The 15,160-nt window shown below is 48.6% G+C and overlaps 1 protein-coding gene across 18 annotated transcripts in view; it reads left to right on the top strand.

The window, feature by feature from the left end:
• The window catches only part of lrrc9 (leucine rich repeat containing 9), a 306,547-nt gene that overhangs the window by 42,979 nt on the left and 248,408 nt on the right, over positions 1-15,160 (top strand). For all 18 annotated transcript variants that reach the window (XR_010975669.1, XM_068038808.1, XM_068038817.1 and 15 more), the window contains 2 exons: positions 12,350-12,413; positions 14,306-14,376. Coding sequence is in view for 17 of the 18 variants with exons in the window: in XM_068038808.1 (XP_067894909.1) it covers positions 12,350-12,413; positions 14,306-14,376 (135 nt within the window). In the remaining variant the exon portion in view is untranslated. The remainder of the gene's footprint in view (positions 1-12,349; positions 12,414-14,305; positions 14,377-15,160) is intronic.

Below are 15,160 nucleotides of genomic sequence, written 5' to 3'. Positions count from 1 at the left end.
TCTCCCTGCTTCTCTCTCTCTCACTGCCTCTCTCTCTCTCTCTCTCTCTCTCTCTCTCTCTCTCTCTCTCTCTCTCTCTCTCTCTCTCTCTCTTTCTCTCTCTCTCTCTCTCTCTCTCTCTGCTTCTCTCTCTCTCTCTACATGCCCCTTCTCTGCTGCACTCTCTCTCTCTCCCTGCCCCCCTCCCACTCCCCCTGCCCTCCCTTCTCTCCCTGCCCTCCTTTCTCTCCCTGCCCCCCTTCTCTCCTTGCCCCCCTTCTCTCCTTGCCCCCCTTCTCTCCTTGCCCCCCTTCTCTCCCTGCCCCCCTTCTCTCCCTGCCCCCCTCTCTCTCCCTGCCCCCCCTCTCCCTGCCCCCCTCTCCTCTCTCCCTGCCCCCCTCTCCTCTCTCCCTGCCCCCCTCTCCTCTCTCCCTGCCCCCCTCCTCTCTCCCTGCCCCCCTCTCCTCTCTCCCTGCCCCCCCTCTCCTCTCTCCCTGCCCCCCCTCTCCTCTCTCCTGCCCCCCTCTCCTCTCTCCCTGCACCCCTCTCCTCTCTCCCTGCACCCCTCTCCTCTCTCCCTTCCCCCCCTCTCCTCTCTCCCTGCCCCCCTTCTCCTCTCTCCCTGCCCCACCTCTCCTCTCTCCTGCCCCCCTCGCTCTCTCTCCCTGCCCCCCTCGCTCTCTCTCCCTGCCCCCCTCGCTCTCTCTCCTGTCCCCTCGCTCTCCCTGTCCCCCTCGCTCTCTCACTGTCCCCCTCGCTCTCTCTCCCTGCCCCCCTCTCACACTCCCCCCCCTCACTGTCTCTCTCTCTCTCTCTCTCTCTCTCTCTCTCACTGTCGTTCCCTCTCTCTCTGCCTCTCTCTCTCTCTCTGCCCACCCCTCTCTCTCCCTGCTTTCTCTCTCTCTCTCTCCCTGCTTCAATCTCTCTCTCTCTCCCTGCTTCTCTCTCTCTCTCCATGCTTCTCTCTCTCCCTCCCTGCTTCTCTCTCTTCCTGCTTCTCTCTGTCTCTCGCTGCTTCTCTCTCTCCCTGCTCCTCTCTCTCTCTGCCTCCCTCTCTCTCTCTCCCTGCTTTTCTCTCTCTGCTTCTCTCTCTCTCTCTACATGCCCCTTCTCTGCTGCACTCTCTCTCTCTCTCTCCCTGCCCCCCTCTCTCTCCCCTAGCCCTCCCTTCTCTCCCCTAGCCCTCCCTTCTCTCCCTGCCCTCCCTTCTCTCCCTGCCCTCCTTTCTCTCCCTGCCACCCCTTCTCTCCCTGCCACCCCTTCTCTCCCTGCCCCCCCTTCTCTCGCTGCCCCCTTCTCTCCTGCCCCCCTTCTCTCCTTGCCCCCCCTTCTCTCCTTGCCCCCCTTCTCTCCTTGCCCCCCCTTCTCTCCCTGCCCCCCTCTCCTGCCCCCCTCTCCCTGCCCCCCTTCTCTCTCTCCTTGCCCCTCTCTCACTCTCTCTCGCTGCTTCTCTCTCTCTCTCGCTGCTTCTCTCTCTCTCTCGCTGCTTCTCTCTCTCTCTCCTGCTTCTCTCTCTCCCTCCCTGCTTCTCTCTCTCCCTGCTTCTCTCTCTCTGCCTCTCTCTCTCTCTCTGCTTCTCTCTCTCTCTCTCCCTGCTTCTCTCTCTCTCTGCTTCTCTCTCTCACTGCTTCTCTCTCTCTCTCTCCCTCTCACTTACCCTGCCCCCTCTCACTCTCCTTGCTCCCCTCTCAGTCTCCTTGCCCTCCTCTCGCTTTCCTTGCCCCTCTCTCACTCTCCTTGCCCCCCCTCTCACTCTCCTTGCCCCCCTTTCACTCTCCTGGCCCCCTCTCACTCTCCCTGCCCCCTCTCACTCCGTGCCCCCCTCTCACTCTCCGTGCCCCCCTCTCACTCTCCGTGCCCCCCTCTCACTCCCTGCCACCCCTCTCACTCTCCCTGCCACCCTCACTCTCCCTGCCACCCTCTCACTCTCCCTGCACCCTCTCACTCTCCCTGCCACCCTCTCACTCTCCCTGCCCCCTCTCTCACTCTCCCTGCCTCACTCTCACTCTCCTGCCTCACTCTCACTCTCCCTGCCGCACTCTCACTCTCCCTGCCAACTCTCACTCTCCCTGCCTCACTCTCACTCTCCCTGCCCCCCTCTCCTCTCTCCCTGCCCCCCCTCCTCTCTCCCTGCCCCCCCTCCTCTCTCCCTGCCCCCCCTCTCCTCTCTCCCTGCCCCCCCTCTCCTCTCTCCCTGCCCCCCTCTCCTCTCTCCCTGCACCCCTCTCCTCTCTCCCTGCACCCCTCTCCTCTCTCCCTTCCCCCCCTCTCCTCTCTCCCTGCCCCACCTCTCCTCTCTCCCTGCCCCCCTCGCTCTCTCTCCCTGCCCCCCTCGCTCTCTCTCTCCCTGTCCCCCTCGCTCTCCTGTCCCCCTCGCTCTCTCACTGTCCCCCTCGCTCTCTCTCCCTGCCCCCTCTCACACTCCCCCCCCTCACTGTCTCTCTCTCTCTCTCTCTCTCTCACTGTCGTTCCCTCTCTCTCTGCTCTCTCTCTCTCTCTCTGCCCACCCCTCTCTCTCCCTGCTTTCTCTCTCTCTCTCCCTGCTTCAATCTCTCTCTCTCTCCCTGCTTCTCTCTCTCTCTCCATGCTTCTCTCTTTCCCTCCCTGCTTCTCTCTCTTCCTGCTTCTCTCTGTCTCTCGCTGCTTCTCTCTCTCCCTGCTTCTCTCTCTCTCTCTGCCTCCCTCTCTCTCTCTCTCCCTGCTTTTCTCTCTCTGCTTCTCTCTCTCTCTCTACATGCCCCTTCTCTGCTGCACTCTCTCTCTCTCTCTCTCTCCCTGCCCCCTCTCTCTCCCCTAGCCCTCCCTTCTCTCCCTGCCCTCCTTTCTCTCCCTGCCACCCCTTCTCTCCCTGCCCCCCCTTCTCTCCCTGCCCCCCCTTCTCTCCCTGCCCCCCCTTCTCTCCTTGCCCCCCCTTCTCTCCCTGCCCGCCCTCTCCCTGCCCCCCTCTCCCTGCCCCCCTTCTCCTCTCTCCCTGCCCCTCTCTCGCTCTCTCTCACTGCTTCTCTCTCTCTCTCCCTGCTTCTCTCTCTCCCTTCTCTGCTTCTCTCTCTCCCTGCTTCTCTCTCTCTGCCTCTCTCTCTCTCTCTGCTTCTCTCTCTCTCTCTCCCTGCTTCTCTCTCTCTCTGCTTCTCTCTCTCACTGCTTCTCTCTCTCTCTCCCTCTCACTTACCCTGCCCCCTCTCACTCTCCTTGCTCCCCTCTCAGTCTCCTTGCCCCCCTCTCGCTTTCCTTGCCCCTCTCTCACTCTCTTGCCCCCCCTCTCACTCTCCTTGCTCCCCCCTCACTCTCCTTGCCCCCTTTCACTCTCCTGGCCCCCTCTCACTCTCCCTGCCCCCTCTCATTCCGTGCCCCCCTCTCACTCCGTGCCCCCCTCTCACTCTCCGTGCCCCCCTCTCACTCTCCCTGCCACCCTCTCACTCCCTGCCACCCTCTCACTCTCCCTGCCACCCTCTCACTCTCCCTGCCCCACTCTCACTCTCCCTGCCCCACTCTCACTCTCCCTGCCTCACTCTCACTCTCCCTGCCGCACTCTCACTCTCCCTGCCCCACTCTCACTCTCCCTGCCAACTCTCACTCTCCCTGCCCCCTCTCAATCTCCTGCCTCACTCTCACTCTCCCTGCCTCACTCTCACTCTCCCTGCCCCACTCTCACTCTCCCTGCCCCTCTCACTCTCCCTGCCCCCCCTCTCTCTCACTGTCTCTCTCATCTCTCTCTCACTGTCGTTCCCTCTCTCTCTGCCTCTCTCTCTCTGCCCACCCCTCTCCTCCCTGCTTTCTCTCTCTCTCTCTCCCTGCTTCAAGTCTCTCTCTCTCTCCCTGCTTCTCTCTCTCTCTCCCTGCTTCTCTCTCTCCCTCCCTGCTTCTCTCTCTTCCTGCTTCTCTCTCTCTCTCCCTGCTTCTCTCTCTCTCTGCCTCCCTCTCTCTCTCTCTCTCCCTGCTTTTCTCTCTCTGCTTCTCTCTCTCTCTCTACATGCCCTTCTCTGCTGCACTCTCTCTCTCTCTCTCTCTCCCTGCCCCCCTCTCTCTCCCCTAGCCCTCCCTTCTCTCCCTGCCCTCCTTTCTCTCCCTGCCACCCCTTCTCTCCCTGCCCCCCTCGCTCTCTCTCCCTGTCCCCCTCGCTCTCTCTCCCTGTCCCCCTCGCTCTCTCTCCCTGTCCCCCTCGCTCTCCCTGCCCCCATCTCTCTCTCTCCCTGCCCCCCTCTCACACTCCCCCCCCTCTCTCACTGTCTCTCTCTCTCTCACTGTCTCTCTCTCTCTGTGCCCCTCTCTCTCTCTATGCCCCCCCTCTCTCTCCCTGCCCCTCTCTCTCTCTCCCTGCCCCTCTCTCTCTCTCTCTCTCCGTGCTTCTCTCTCTCTCTCCGCTTCTCTCTCTCTCTCTCCCTGCTTCTCTCTCTCACTGCTTCTCTCTCTCTCTCCCTCTCACTCACCCTGCCCCCCTCTCACCCTGCCCCCCTCTCAGTCTCCTTGCCCCCTCTCGCTTCCTTGCCCCCCTCTCGCTTTCCTTGCCCCCCTCTCGCTTTCCTTGCCCCTCTCTCACTCTCCTTGCCCCCCTCTCACACACCCCCCCTCTCTCTCTCACTGTCTCTCTCTCTCTCACTGCCTCTCTCTCTCTCACTGCCTCTCTCTCTCTGCCCCTCTCTCTCTCTGCCCCTCTCTCTCTCTCCCTGCTTCTCTCTCTCTCTCTCCCTGCTTCTCTCTCTCTCTCTGATTCTCTCTCTCTCTCTCTCACTGTCTCTCTCTCTCGCTCACTGCCTCTCTCTCTCTGCCCCCCTCTCTCTCTCCCTGCCCCCCTCTCTCTCTCCCTGCCCCCCTCTATCTCTCCCTGCCCCCCTCTCTCTCTCCCTGCCCCCCTCTCTCTCTCCCTGCCCCCCTCTCACTCTCACTGCCCCCCTCTCACTCTCACTGCCCCCCTCTCTCTTTCCCTGCCCCCCTCTCTCTTTCCCTGCCCCCCTCTCTCTCTCCCTGCTCCCATCCCAAAGTGCAGGAAGTTAGAGATGCCACTTGCTCTAGCTTAGAAGCCCAACACAAAAACAGTCAAGGTAATGGTCACCATTATAGTTACTGGCAATACTGTCCTGTCCCTACTCTGAGGCTGCAGGTCTGCCTGCATCAGGTGGCAGATTCAGTGAAACGGAGATGTCACAGACAATGTTCCTCACTGAGGTTGCAGTAGGAAAATTGCTTCCTGAGGTCCCTGGGTGGATATAGCCTCCTGGTGAGAACTCTGTTCTCCCTTCTCCACTGTAGCTCCTCCTCTCTGACGCCCCTGCTCTTTCTCCCAGTCATGCTGCAGGGCAAGAGTGATGGACACTGCAGCACACATGACTGGGAGCAAGTGGTGTGAGCAGAACTCTTGAAGTAAGAACGAAAGCTTCACCACTTGCTACACCACTCCCTGTAGACATCAACTTTAAGTGGCAGTACAACCCTCCAAATACCCTCCCACTGGCTGTTGCTGAGTTAGTAGAAATCCATCAGCAACTATGCTGCAAGTGGTTAATGATCCTTTTAAATAGTGTTGGTGAGAGATCCTTCGGAACATAGGAACAAGAGTAGGCCATTGAGCCCCTTGAACCTGTACCACCATTCAATGAGAGCATGGATGATCTGCGACCTAACTGCATATACCTACCTTTATCCCATATCTCTTGATAACTTTGGCTAGCAGAAATCTATCAATCTCAATTTTAAAATTGACAATTGATCTATCATCAACTGCCCTTTGCACAAGAGAGTTCCAAACTTCTACTACCTTTTGCGTGAAATATTTTCTAATTTCACTCCTGAAAGGCCTGGCTGTATTTTATTTTGACTCTGCCTCCAGTCCTAGACTCCCTCACTAGCAGAAATTGTTTTTCCCAATCTACCTTATCTGTTCCTTTAATATCTTGAAAACTTCGATCAAAACACTCCTTGCCCTTCTAAATGTGAGGAAATACAACCCTAGATTGCGTAATTTCTTCTCGTAATTTAATCCTTGAGTTCAAATATCATTCTAGCAAATCGACACTGCACTCTCTCCAAGGCCAATATATGTTCCTAAAATGTAGTGCCCAGAACTGCTAACAGTACTCCAGGTGTGGTTTGACTAAGGCTTTGCATAGCTTAACCGTGACTTCTACTCCCTTGTATTCTAGTCCTCTAAATATAAAGCCCAACATTCCATTAGACTTTTGATTATTGTCTGCACTGTTCATGACATTTTAATGATCAGTGTACTTGGACCCCCAGGTTTCTTTGGACTGCCACTGTTTCTAGCTTTTCACCATTTAGAAAGTACGCTTTTGTATCCTTTTTAGATCCAAACCTTACATTTACCTGCATTGAAATTCATTTGCCGCAGGTTTGCCCATTCACTCAATCTATCAATATCTCTTTGTAATTTTACACTTCTATCTATGCTGTTTAGAATGCCTTCTTGATTCTGAACACGTGTTCAGCTGTGTGAGATTGAGAGGGCATTAGTTGAAGATTTGAGGTCCAAAATACTCTAATCAGTATTACGTGTGAACTGATGCAGAATAGACAAATCGTGGCACACTTTCGGTGTACCCCCATGCTAAAAAAATAACCCAACATAGCAAGCAGTGTGTCCCTCTGCCGGCGGGGCGTGGATGCCAATTTGGATTCTAAATGGCACCCATACTGCTGAAATTATTCCCATTATGCAACCAAAATTTGCGGCCTTGTGTGTAAGAAGCTAATTTATTTTTTCTGACTACTTTTTTCAAAATTCATCAGTTGTTTTAGCCCTCTTACTTACTATGACCGAATTAAATCACCCAGCTAAATATTCAACAAGATGGGATTGGAAGGATAGGGTTATCATTACAAAGGGAGACCTGAGAATTGGGGCATTTTTCACTGAAGCTGCGAAAGTTATTGGGTGTCTTGACAAGAGCTGTTTAAGATTATGGAGCGTCATAATTTTGTAAGTAGTGCTAGATTGTTTCCACTGATTGGCAAGACAATAACAAAAGTGTGCAAATGTTAGATGATCACTAAAAGAATTGAATAGAGATTTGCGTTTTTCTTATCATTGGACAATGTGTACTCAGGGTCTGTTTCTGCCATGGGTTTTCATGTGGCTCAGCAGGCCAAATTTCGACCTGCAGATCTTTGGGCACATGGGGCAGGATGTCACACGAGGTAGTGGGATTTGACGTGCAGGACTTGCTTCCTATGTTTTCCTTCTCTGCTATTGCTCTGCCTCATCATTAAGGCATTGGGACTCGAAGCGTGATGCAGCTTGGCGGACACATTGTGATTCTGAGTGTTAAGGTCAATGCAGCCATGCTTCAATGAGAGCTTCAGAGTGTCTTTGAAGCATTTTCTTTGTCCTCTCTGGAGCGTTGGCCATTCGAGAGTTGTGAGAACAGGACCCGATGGGAGAGACAAGTTTCAGCTGTACAGACACAGTGGCCAGTTCATTGGAGTTGAATTTGCAGGAGTTTTGCATGAATGCTTGTGAATCTTGCTTCAAGAAGGACACTAGCATTTGTACAACAGTCCTCCCATTGAATCTGGAGGCATTACTGATGGAATTTCTATAGCGCTGTTATGTGTCACTGATACACAGTCCAGGTCTCACTGCAGTACAGGAGCATGGTGATGACAACTGCTCTGTACACTAAGACTTTTGTTGATTTGCGGAGGTCTTTGTTGTCAAACACTGCTGTAATTTGTAGAAGGCAGATCTGGCGCAGCTGATCTGGTGTTGGATCTCGTCGTCAATGGTGGCCTTTTGAAAGAAGTAACTGCCAAGATATGAGAGGTGCTCAACATATTCTAGAGTCTCACCTTCAACACATTTGGGAGGTGGAATATTGGTCAGGTGTGGGTTCCACAGAAATAAAAGCCCATGGGATACAGGGGAATGTGGCAAGTTGGATCCAAAATTGGCTCAGTGACAGGGAACAGAGGATAGTGGTCGATGGATGTTTTTGTGAATGGAAAGCAGCTATGAGGAAAGATTGGATCAGTTAGGGTTGTTTTCCTTAGAACAGAGGAGGCTGAGGGGTGACTTAATTGAGGTGTACAAAATTATGAGGGGCCTGGATAGAGTAGACAGGAAGGACCTGTTTCCCCTAGCAGAGAGGTCAATTACCAGGGGGCGCAGATTTAAGTTGATTTGTGGAAGGATTAGAGGGGACGTGAGGAAAAACCTTTTCACCCAGAGGGTGGTGGGGTGTCTGCAATTCACTGCCCGGATTGGTGGTGGAGGCAGAAACCCTCAACTCATTTAAAAGGTATCTGGACCTGCACCTGAAGTGCTGTAACCTGCAAGGCTATGGACTAGGTGCTGGAAAGTGGGATTAGATTGGGCAGCTAGTTTTTTCAGGTGGCGCAGACATGATGGGCTGAATGGCTTCCTTCTGTGCCATAACTTTTCTATGGTTTCTATGTATGAGTTTTGCTTTGGCAACATTCAAGAACAGGCCAAGTTTCTTGTATGCAGCATTGAAGAGATTGAGAGTGGCTTGCAATTCTGGTGCAGAGTGGGCAACCACACTGCAGTCATCCGCAAACTGTAGCTCATGTATTTCTATGGTGATCAGTTTTAATTTTGGCACAGTACTGACCGAGGTTAAAGTTCTTTCCATTTAGATGGCATTTAATACTGACACCAGAGAGTGGTTGATTTTTGATGAGGTGAATAGGTACTGTCAGGTAGATTGTGAATATTATGGGGGCTATCACACAGCCTTGCTTGACCCCAGTCCAGATTTTGAAGGCGTCTGTTACCGATCTCTCACTCGATAGTTGCAATCATGTTGTCATTTTGAAGCAATTTCAGGATTGTGAAGAAGTTTCTTGGGCATCCAAATCATTGGAGCATAATCCATAGAGCCTCGCGATTTACTGAGCCAAATGCTTTGTTCATGTCGATGACTGCAATGAAGAGTTCCTGATGTCGTTTTCAGCATTTTTCTTGGATTTGTCTGGCAACAAAGACCATGTTGGGGATTCTTCAGGAAGGCCTAAAGCCAAGCTGTGTCTGGGAGGATTTCCTCAGCCACAGGAAGTAGATGATTCAGGAGAATATTAGCTGATCTCAAATCCTCGAAAAACTTGGATGCCCAACCAGGTTCTTGGCCATGGTGAAGTAGTCATGAAAATCAGTATGGACAAGTCTAGCAAAACAGCGACCTCTTGAGTCCCGTCCAAATCTCCAATGGCGTGAAGCAGGGATGTGTGCTAGCCTTGACCTTATTTGCCATCTTTTTCAGCATGATACTGCAGCAGGCAACGAAAGGCCTTAAGGAGGGAGTCTACATATGCTTCGAGACTGATGGAGGCATTTTCAACCTCTGGTGTCTTCATGCTCACACAACGATTCAAGAAAAACTCATTTGTGAACTTCACTTCGCCGATGACGGCACTCTCCTGGCCCACAGTCAGTCAGACCTACAACGTATGACAACCCGTTTTTCCGAGGCAGCACAACTCTTTGGACTAAAAGTCAGTTTAAAGAAAACTGAAGTCTTGCATCAGCCTGCACCCCAAGAAGAATATAGATCAGCAAGCTTTGTCATCGAGGGAACCGAACTGAATGCCATCAAGCATTTTACTTATTTGGGGAACGTCATCTCGTTTGATGTCACCATAGACAAGGAAGTGGACAATAGGCTTTCAAAAGCAAACAGTACATTCGGCAGATTCTACAAACGAGTGTCGATAGCCTCAGAGCACAGACCAAACTCAAAGCGCTTCCATCAGTGCTGCCTGCGCAGCGTCCTCAAGGTCCACTGGCAGGTCCACAAACATTGAAGTCTTGGAAATGGCCAACATCGCCAGCATCAATGCCATCCTCCTGCAAAGCCAACTGCATTGGGCGGGTCATATTGCCCGGATGGATGACAGTCACCTGCCCAAGATCATGTTGTACGGAGAGCTGACCACTGGTAAAAGTAACAAAGGTGCCCCACACAAACGTTTCAAGGACTCCCTGAAGATGTCCCTCTCTGTGTGCCACATCGACCATCGCCAGTGGGAAGAACAGGCCATAGATCGTGATGCTTGGAGATGCTACATCAGGAGTGCTATGGACACCTTTGAGACGAGTGAAGAACCAGCATGAAAGAGAAAAGGGGACGGATAGATCCGTTTGCCCCCAGCAGTGACTACAGCTTCACTTGCACCCGTTGTGGGAAAATCTGCCAGTCACGGATAGGCCTGGCGAGCCATCAGCAGGCCTGCAACCGATGACTACAACCTTCCAAAAAATCTTCATCCGCAAAGAAATGCCAAGAGAGAGATGATCACAGAAAGAATTGAAGGGAGATTAGAGGTTTTTTAATAGATGATAAACAGCAGTACAGACTGCATGGACACAATAATTCTGTGCTGTAACATTCTGTGATTTTACTTGAAATTAGTTTGGGCACTGATCTCACTTCATAATGGGTGAGACTGGAACACAAACTAAAGTAGAATTGCCACTTAAAGAGATCACGAAGAGGTGGAATAGAAATATTTGTGTGATGTAATTCAGTAGTGGATCATCATCTGAGTTGACCAATGGATGGGGCAAAGTATAAGAAGTTTTACTCTGCAGCTAAGGATTTATAACTGTAGCCTCAGTGCAAAGTGGTTTTGATTCACATTGAGGCTGTGGTTGAAGTGAAAATGCAGCTTGGATCCAGTTACAAAGCTCAGTCTGACACCAGAGCAAAGTAGTGTGAGACTCCCTGAAGGCAGTGCTTGACTTTGCTTCTGAGTCAGTTCAAATCTTCATACCCAGCTCACAATTCAAGTTGGTGTTGAGGTATTTCATTCAAATCAATGCTAAATGTGTTGGGTGTGAATGCACCATAATAATGCCATATTTTATTTGTGAGTGTAAGTCTTCAGAAGAAGGAATTTTCCTCCACACAAGATCAGCTGGCAGGTTGTTCAACCTTGCCCATCTTAGAGAGAACAGAGTACAGAAAGTCCTCAGCAGGGACTCCTCTTTGCAGACACTTCTCTGTGTGGGATGTTAATGCAGCATCGTCAGCAGAGACTCATCGACAGGCTTGCGGCTACCTGCAATGAACTTGGCCTAACCATCAGTTTCAAGAAAACGAACATCATAGGACAGCACATCAGAAATGCTCCATCCATCAATATTGGCGACCACACTCTGGAAGTGGATCAAGAGTTCACCTACCTAGGTTCAACAATCACCAGTAACCTGTCTCTCGATGCAGAAATCAACAAGCGCATGGGAAAGGAGTCTGCTGCTATGACCAGACTGGCCAAGAGGGTGTGGGAAAATGGCGCATTGACACGGAACACAAAAGTCCGAGTGTTTCAAGCCTGTGTCCTCAATACCTTGCTCTACGGCAGCAAGGCCTGGACAACGTATGTCAGCCAAGAGTTACCTCTCAATGCATTCCATCTTCGCTGTCTCCGGAGAATCCTTGGCATCAGATGGCAGGACCGTATTTCCAATGCAGAAGTCCTCGAGGCGGCCAACATCCCCAGCATATATGCCCTACTGAGCCAGTGGCGCTTGAGATGCCTTGGCCATGTGAGCCGTATGGAAGATGGCAGGATCCCCAGGGACGTATTGTACAGCGAGCTCTTCCCTGGTATCAGACCCACTGGCCGCTTTAAAGACGTTTGCAAACGTGACATGAAGTCCTGTGACGTTGACCACAAGTCCTGGGAGCCAGTTGCCAGCGATCGCCAGAGCTGGTGGACAGCTATAAAGGTGGGGCTGGAGAGGCAAGTCGAAGAGATTCAGCAGTTGGCAGGAAAAGAGACAGCAGTGTAAGGAGAGAGCCAACTGTATAACAGCCCCGACAACCAACTTTACCTGCAGCGCCTGTGGAAGAGTCTGTCACTCTAGAATTGGCCTTTATAGCCACTCCACAAACCACTAACCACCTCTAGGCGCTTATGCATTGTCTCTCAAGACAAGGAGGCCAAAAAGGAGTGCTTGATGCTGATGCTTCATCCCTGAAATTGGAATGTGTTTCACTTTCCAGTGCCAGCATCCCTCATGCAACACCCCATTCCTGAAAGTGATCTGTTTTAAAAGCTTCAGTATTCTAGGAAGAATATTTTTGATTGGTATATGTTTCTGTGTCTTATATATAATGAAGAGATAACAGTTTTAAAACTATTTTGAGAAACTGGAGCATTACCATCACTTGAAAATGTATACTAAAATGCTGTAATTCCCAATGTTGTAATTGAGGGTTCCTTCATTGAGTGCATAATTTTGTCACTAGAGCTTTAAGAGGATAGTCTTTGTATCTCAACAATATGAGCCAAAATGACAAGATGAATACAGAGAAAAAAATGCGAACAGATATATTCTGTGACTGTAGAAACTGTATAAACATGATTTACATTGTAATTTTTACTTTTTTTACTGCAGGGATTAAGTACATTGAAGCATCTCAAGGAGCTGAATCTTGCTGGTAATTTAATTGATGTGATTGGTAAGTATAAAATAATTGTATTACATTTGTTCTTACTTCTAGAGACAAATCTGAAATGTGTTTAGCTTATTGATAGATCAAAAATCTATTTTAAATGATTCCATACTTAAGATTTTAGAACTCAAAGGAGTATTTCGTATCCTTTTAGAAAAGTAGAAAAGGAGTAGATTCTTAGTGGAATAAAAGTAAAATCCTTTCTGGGGTAACTGACAGAAGGGTGTAAATAAATGAAATATTTATGTCTTCTACCCCCTGTCCCCTCCTTCAACTCAGATAGTTCTGTATGTTAAGCCTGTTTGGACAATGCAGCCAGTTCATCAACTGACAAGAGTTACAATTCGATTTGAATGGTACCAGTTGTGTTTTATTAGTGCAGTTGAACAGATAAAACTCACACGAATGAACAATACTAGTCTGATTATTAGCTTCAATGTGCAACCTTCTACTGGGTGATAATACAATTTACTAATTCATAACTGAGCCCTGTCCATTTTAAGTGGAAGGCCTATGATCAAGTCTTTGTCTGGTTTTGTTTTTTATTATAATCGTGTTGTTGACCTTTTTACTTAGTTTATTTACAATTTCAGGAATTAATTGTTATAATTATGAAGAAAGGCTAGAAATTGGGTCTTTTCCCACTGCAATAGAGAATTCAGATGGAATCTAATAGGAGTTTATAAATTGTGTAAGACATTGACAGGGTAAATAGTGAAAGACTGGCCAATTCGTGAAAACAATCTATAATTAGGGGCATAAACTCAGAATTGCCACTAGAAGAATGAAGATTTTTTTTCCACATTTGATTTATTCGAATGTTGAATGCTTTACCACAAGTCACTTGAGGCACATGGTATAATTTCACTGAATGCATATATATATAAATGGATGTAGGAAAAGGTAGGGAAATGGAATTTGAATCTCTCCAGTTAAAGAGTTGCGAGTCGGTGTTGGCTCCTTCTGTTCTGTAATTTCTATGATAGCTTGGCTCAGTACTGTTATCTCTGAATCAAAAGTTTGGAGGTTGGAGCCTCACAACAAGACTTGAGTTTGAATCCTTGGTTGAAACCAGGACAGTACCACAGTAATTATATTGTTCTTCTGATGACACGTTAAATATGATGCTGTCCTGTTAAGATGGATATTAGAGATCACATTTGATGACAAGTAAGGAGTTCTTTCTGTGTCTTGGCCAACATTCCTTCCTCAAGCAGCATTACCAAAAGTAGCCTAACTGGTTATTTGTCTGTGTTGTTTGTGGGATTCTGCTGTGTACAAAACAACTATCCAGTTTAGCTACATTATAACAACTATTAAACTTCAGTGTAATTCATTGCAGGGGAGGTGGTGGCGTCGTGGTATTGTCACTGGACTAGTAACCCAGAGACCCAGGGTATTGGTCTGGGGACATGGGTTCAAATCCCACCACAGCAGAAGATGGAATTTGAATTCAATTAATAAATCTGGAATTAAAAAGCTAGTGTAATGATGGCCATGAAACTATTGTCGATTGTTGTAAAAACCCATCTGGTTCACTAATGTCCTTTAGGGAAGGAAATCTGCTGTCCTTACCTGGTCTGGCCTACATGTGACTCCAGACCCACAGCAATGTGGTTGACTCTTACATGCCCTCTGAAATGGCCTAGCAAGCCATTCAGTTGTCAAGGGCAATTAGGGATGGGCAATAAATGCTGGCCTGGCCAACAATGCCCACATTCCATGAATGAATAAAAAAAAATGTGAAGCACTTTGAGGTGCTGCAGAAGTACAAAATCTCTGCTTATTTTACTACACTGAATCCTTTTTTATTTTAATCTTATCAAATACAATTTTATTTTAAATGTTTCAATAAAATAATTTATGTAATCCTTCGAAAACAATATTTTAAATTTCAGCTAACTCTTTGGACTCAAATGTTCAGTTGGAATGGATCAACCTCTCGGGAAACAGAATATGCTCCTTTAAGGTACACATTTTACAACCTGAGCTCTTTTTGCATTGATAGCAATCTCGATCAGAATCCTTCTGCTTTTAAAGTTGTCTAAAAGATGGGTTTTGTCAGTACAGTCCTTACCACATATAGCGGTTTGTGATAATATGGGTTTCCTGTTATATATGTTGATTGTATATTACTTGTGTTTAATTGTATGTAGGTGGAGGGCATTAATTGGGGTTTCAGTTAAGCACATAGAGAGAGACACTTGATGAAACTGTGGTCTGGTTGATTTAGGAGGTGTATACTTGTAATGATTCTGTAAATAAATATTAGACTGAGTAAAGATCACCAACTGGCTTTCTGGAATATAAGAATATCTATTGAATTCTTTAGTGCAAAGCAAAACTGTTATTGAGTGTTTTGTGTTTGGGTTCCTGTAAGTATCAATGGTCATCCAGTTCATACCAGTCTGAGTAAAATACAGGACAGAAATGGACTTCTTTACACATCCATGATCTAACTTTGTTTTATTGTTTATCCTGTACTTTGATGTGTGATTTTGAACAGAGTCTGTTATACTTAGGCTGCGCAAAAATGTAGTTTATGCCTATTGATCAAAAAGTTATCAAACTGGTACAAATCAAAACGTGACTGTTCAATCTGTAACAAAGCAAGGCTGGGGAATCACCTAATCTTTTTGTCAAAAATTGGTGGTAATAACCTCATAGTATTGGTCAACGGGAGTAGTGAGAAAATCATGTTGGTTTGTGAAAGTGGAACCCTTCTGGTTAAAGACAGATGAACCATAAATAAT

The sequence above is a fragment of the Heterodontus francisci genome, chromosome 9 (genome assembly GCF_036365525.1).
Source record: "Heterodontus francisci isolate sHetFra1 chromosome 9, sHetFra1.hap1, whole genome shotgun sequence".
Taxonomy (NCBI): Eukaryota; Metazoa; Chordata; class Chondrichthyes; order Heterodontiformes; family Heterodontidae; genus Heterodontus; species Heterodontus francisci.
This window is presented reverse-complemented; position numbering and strand designations above follow the sequence as displayed.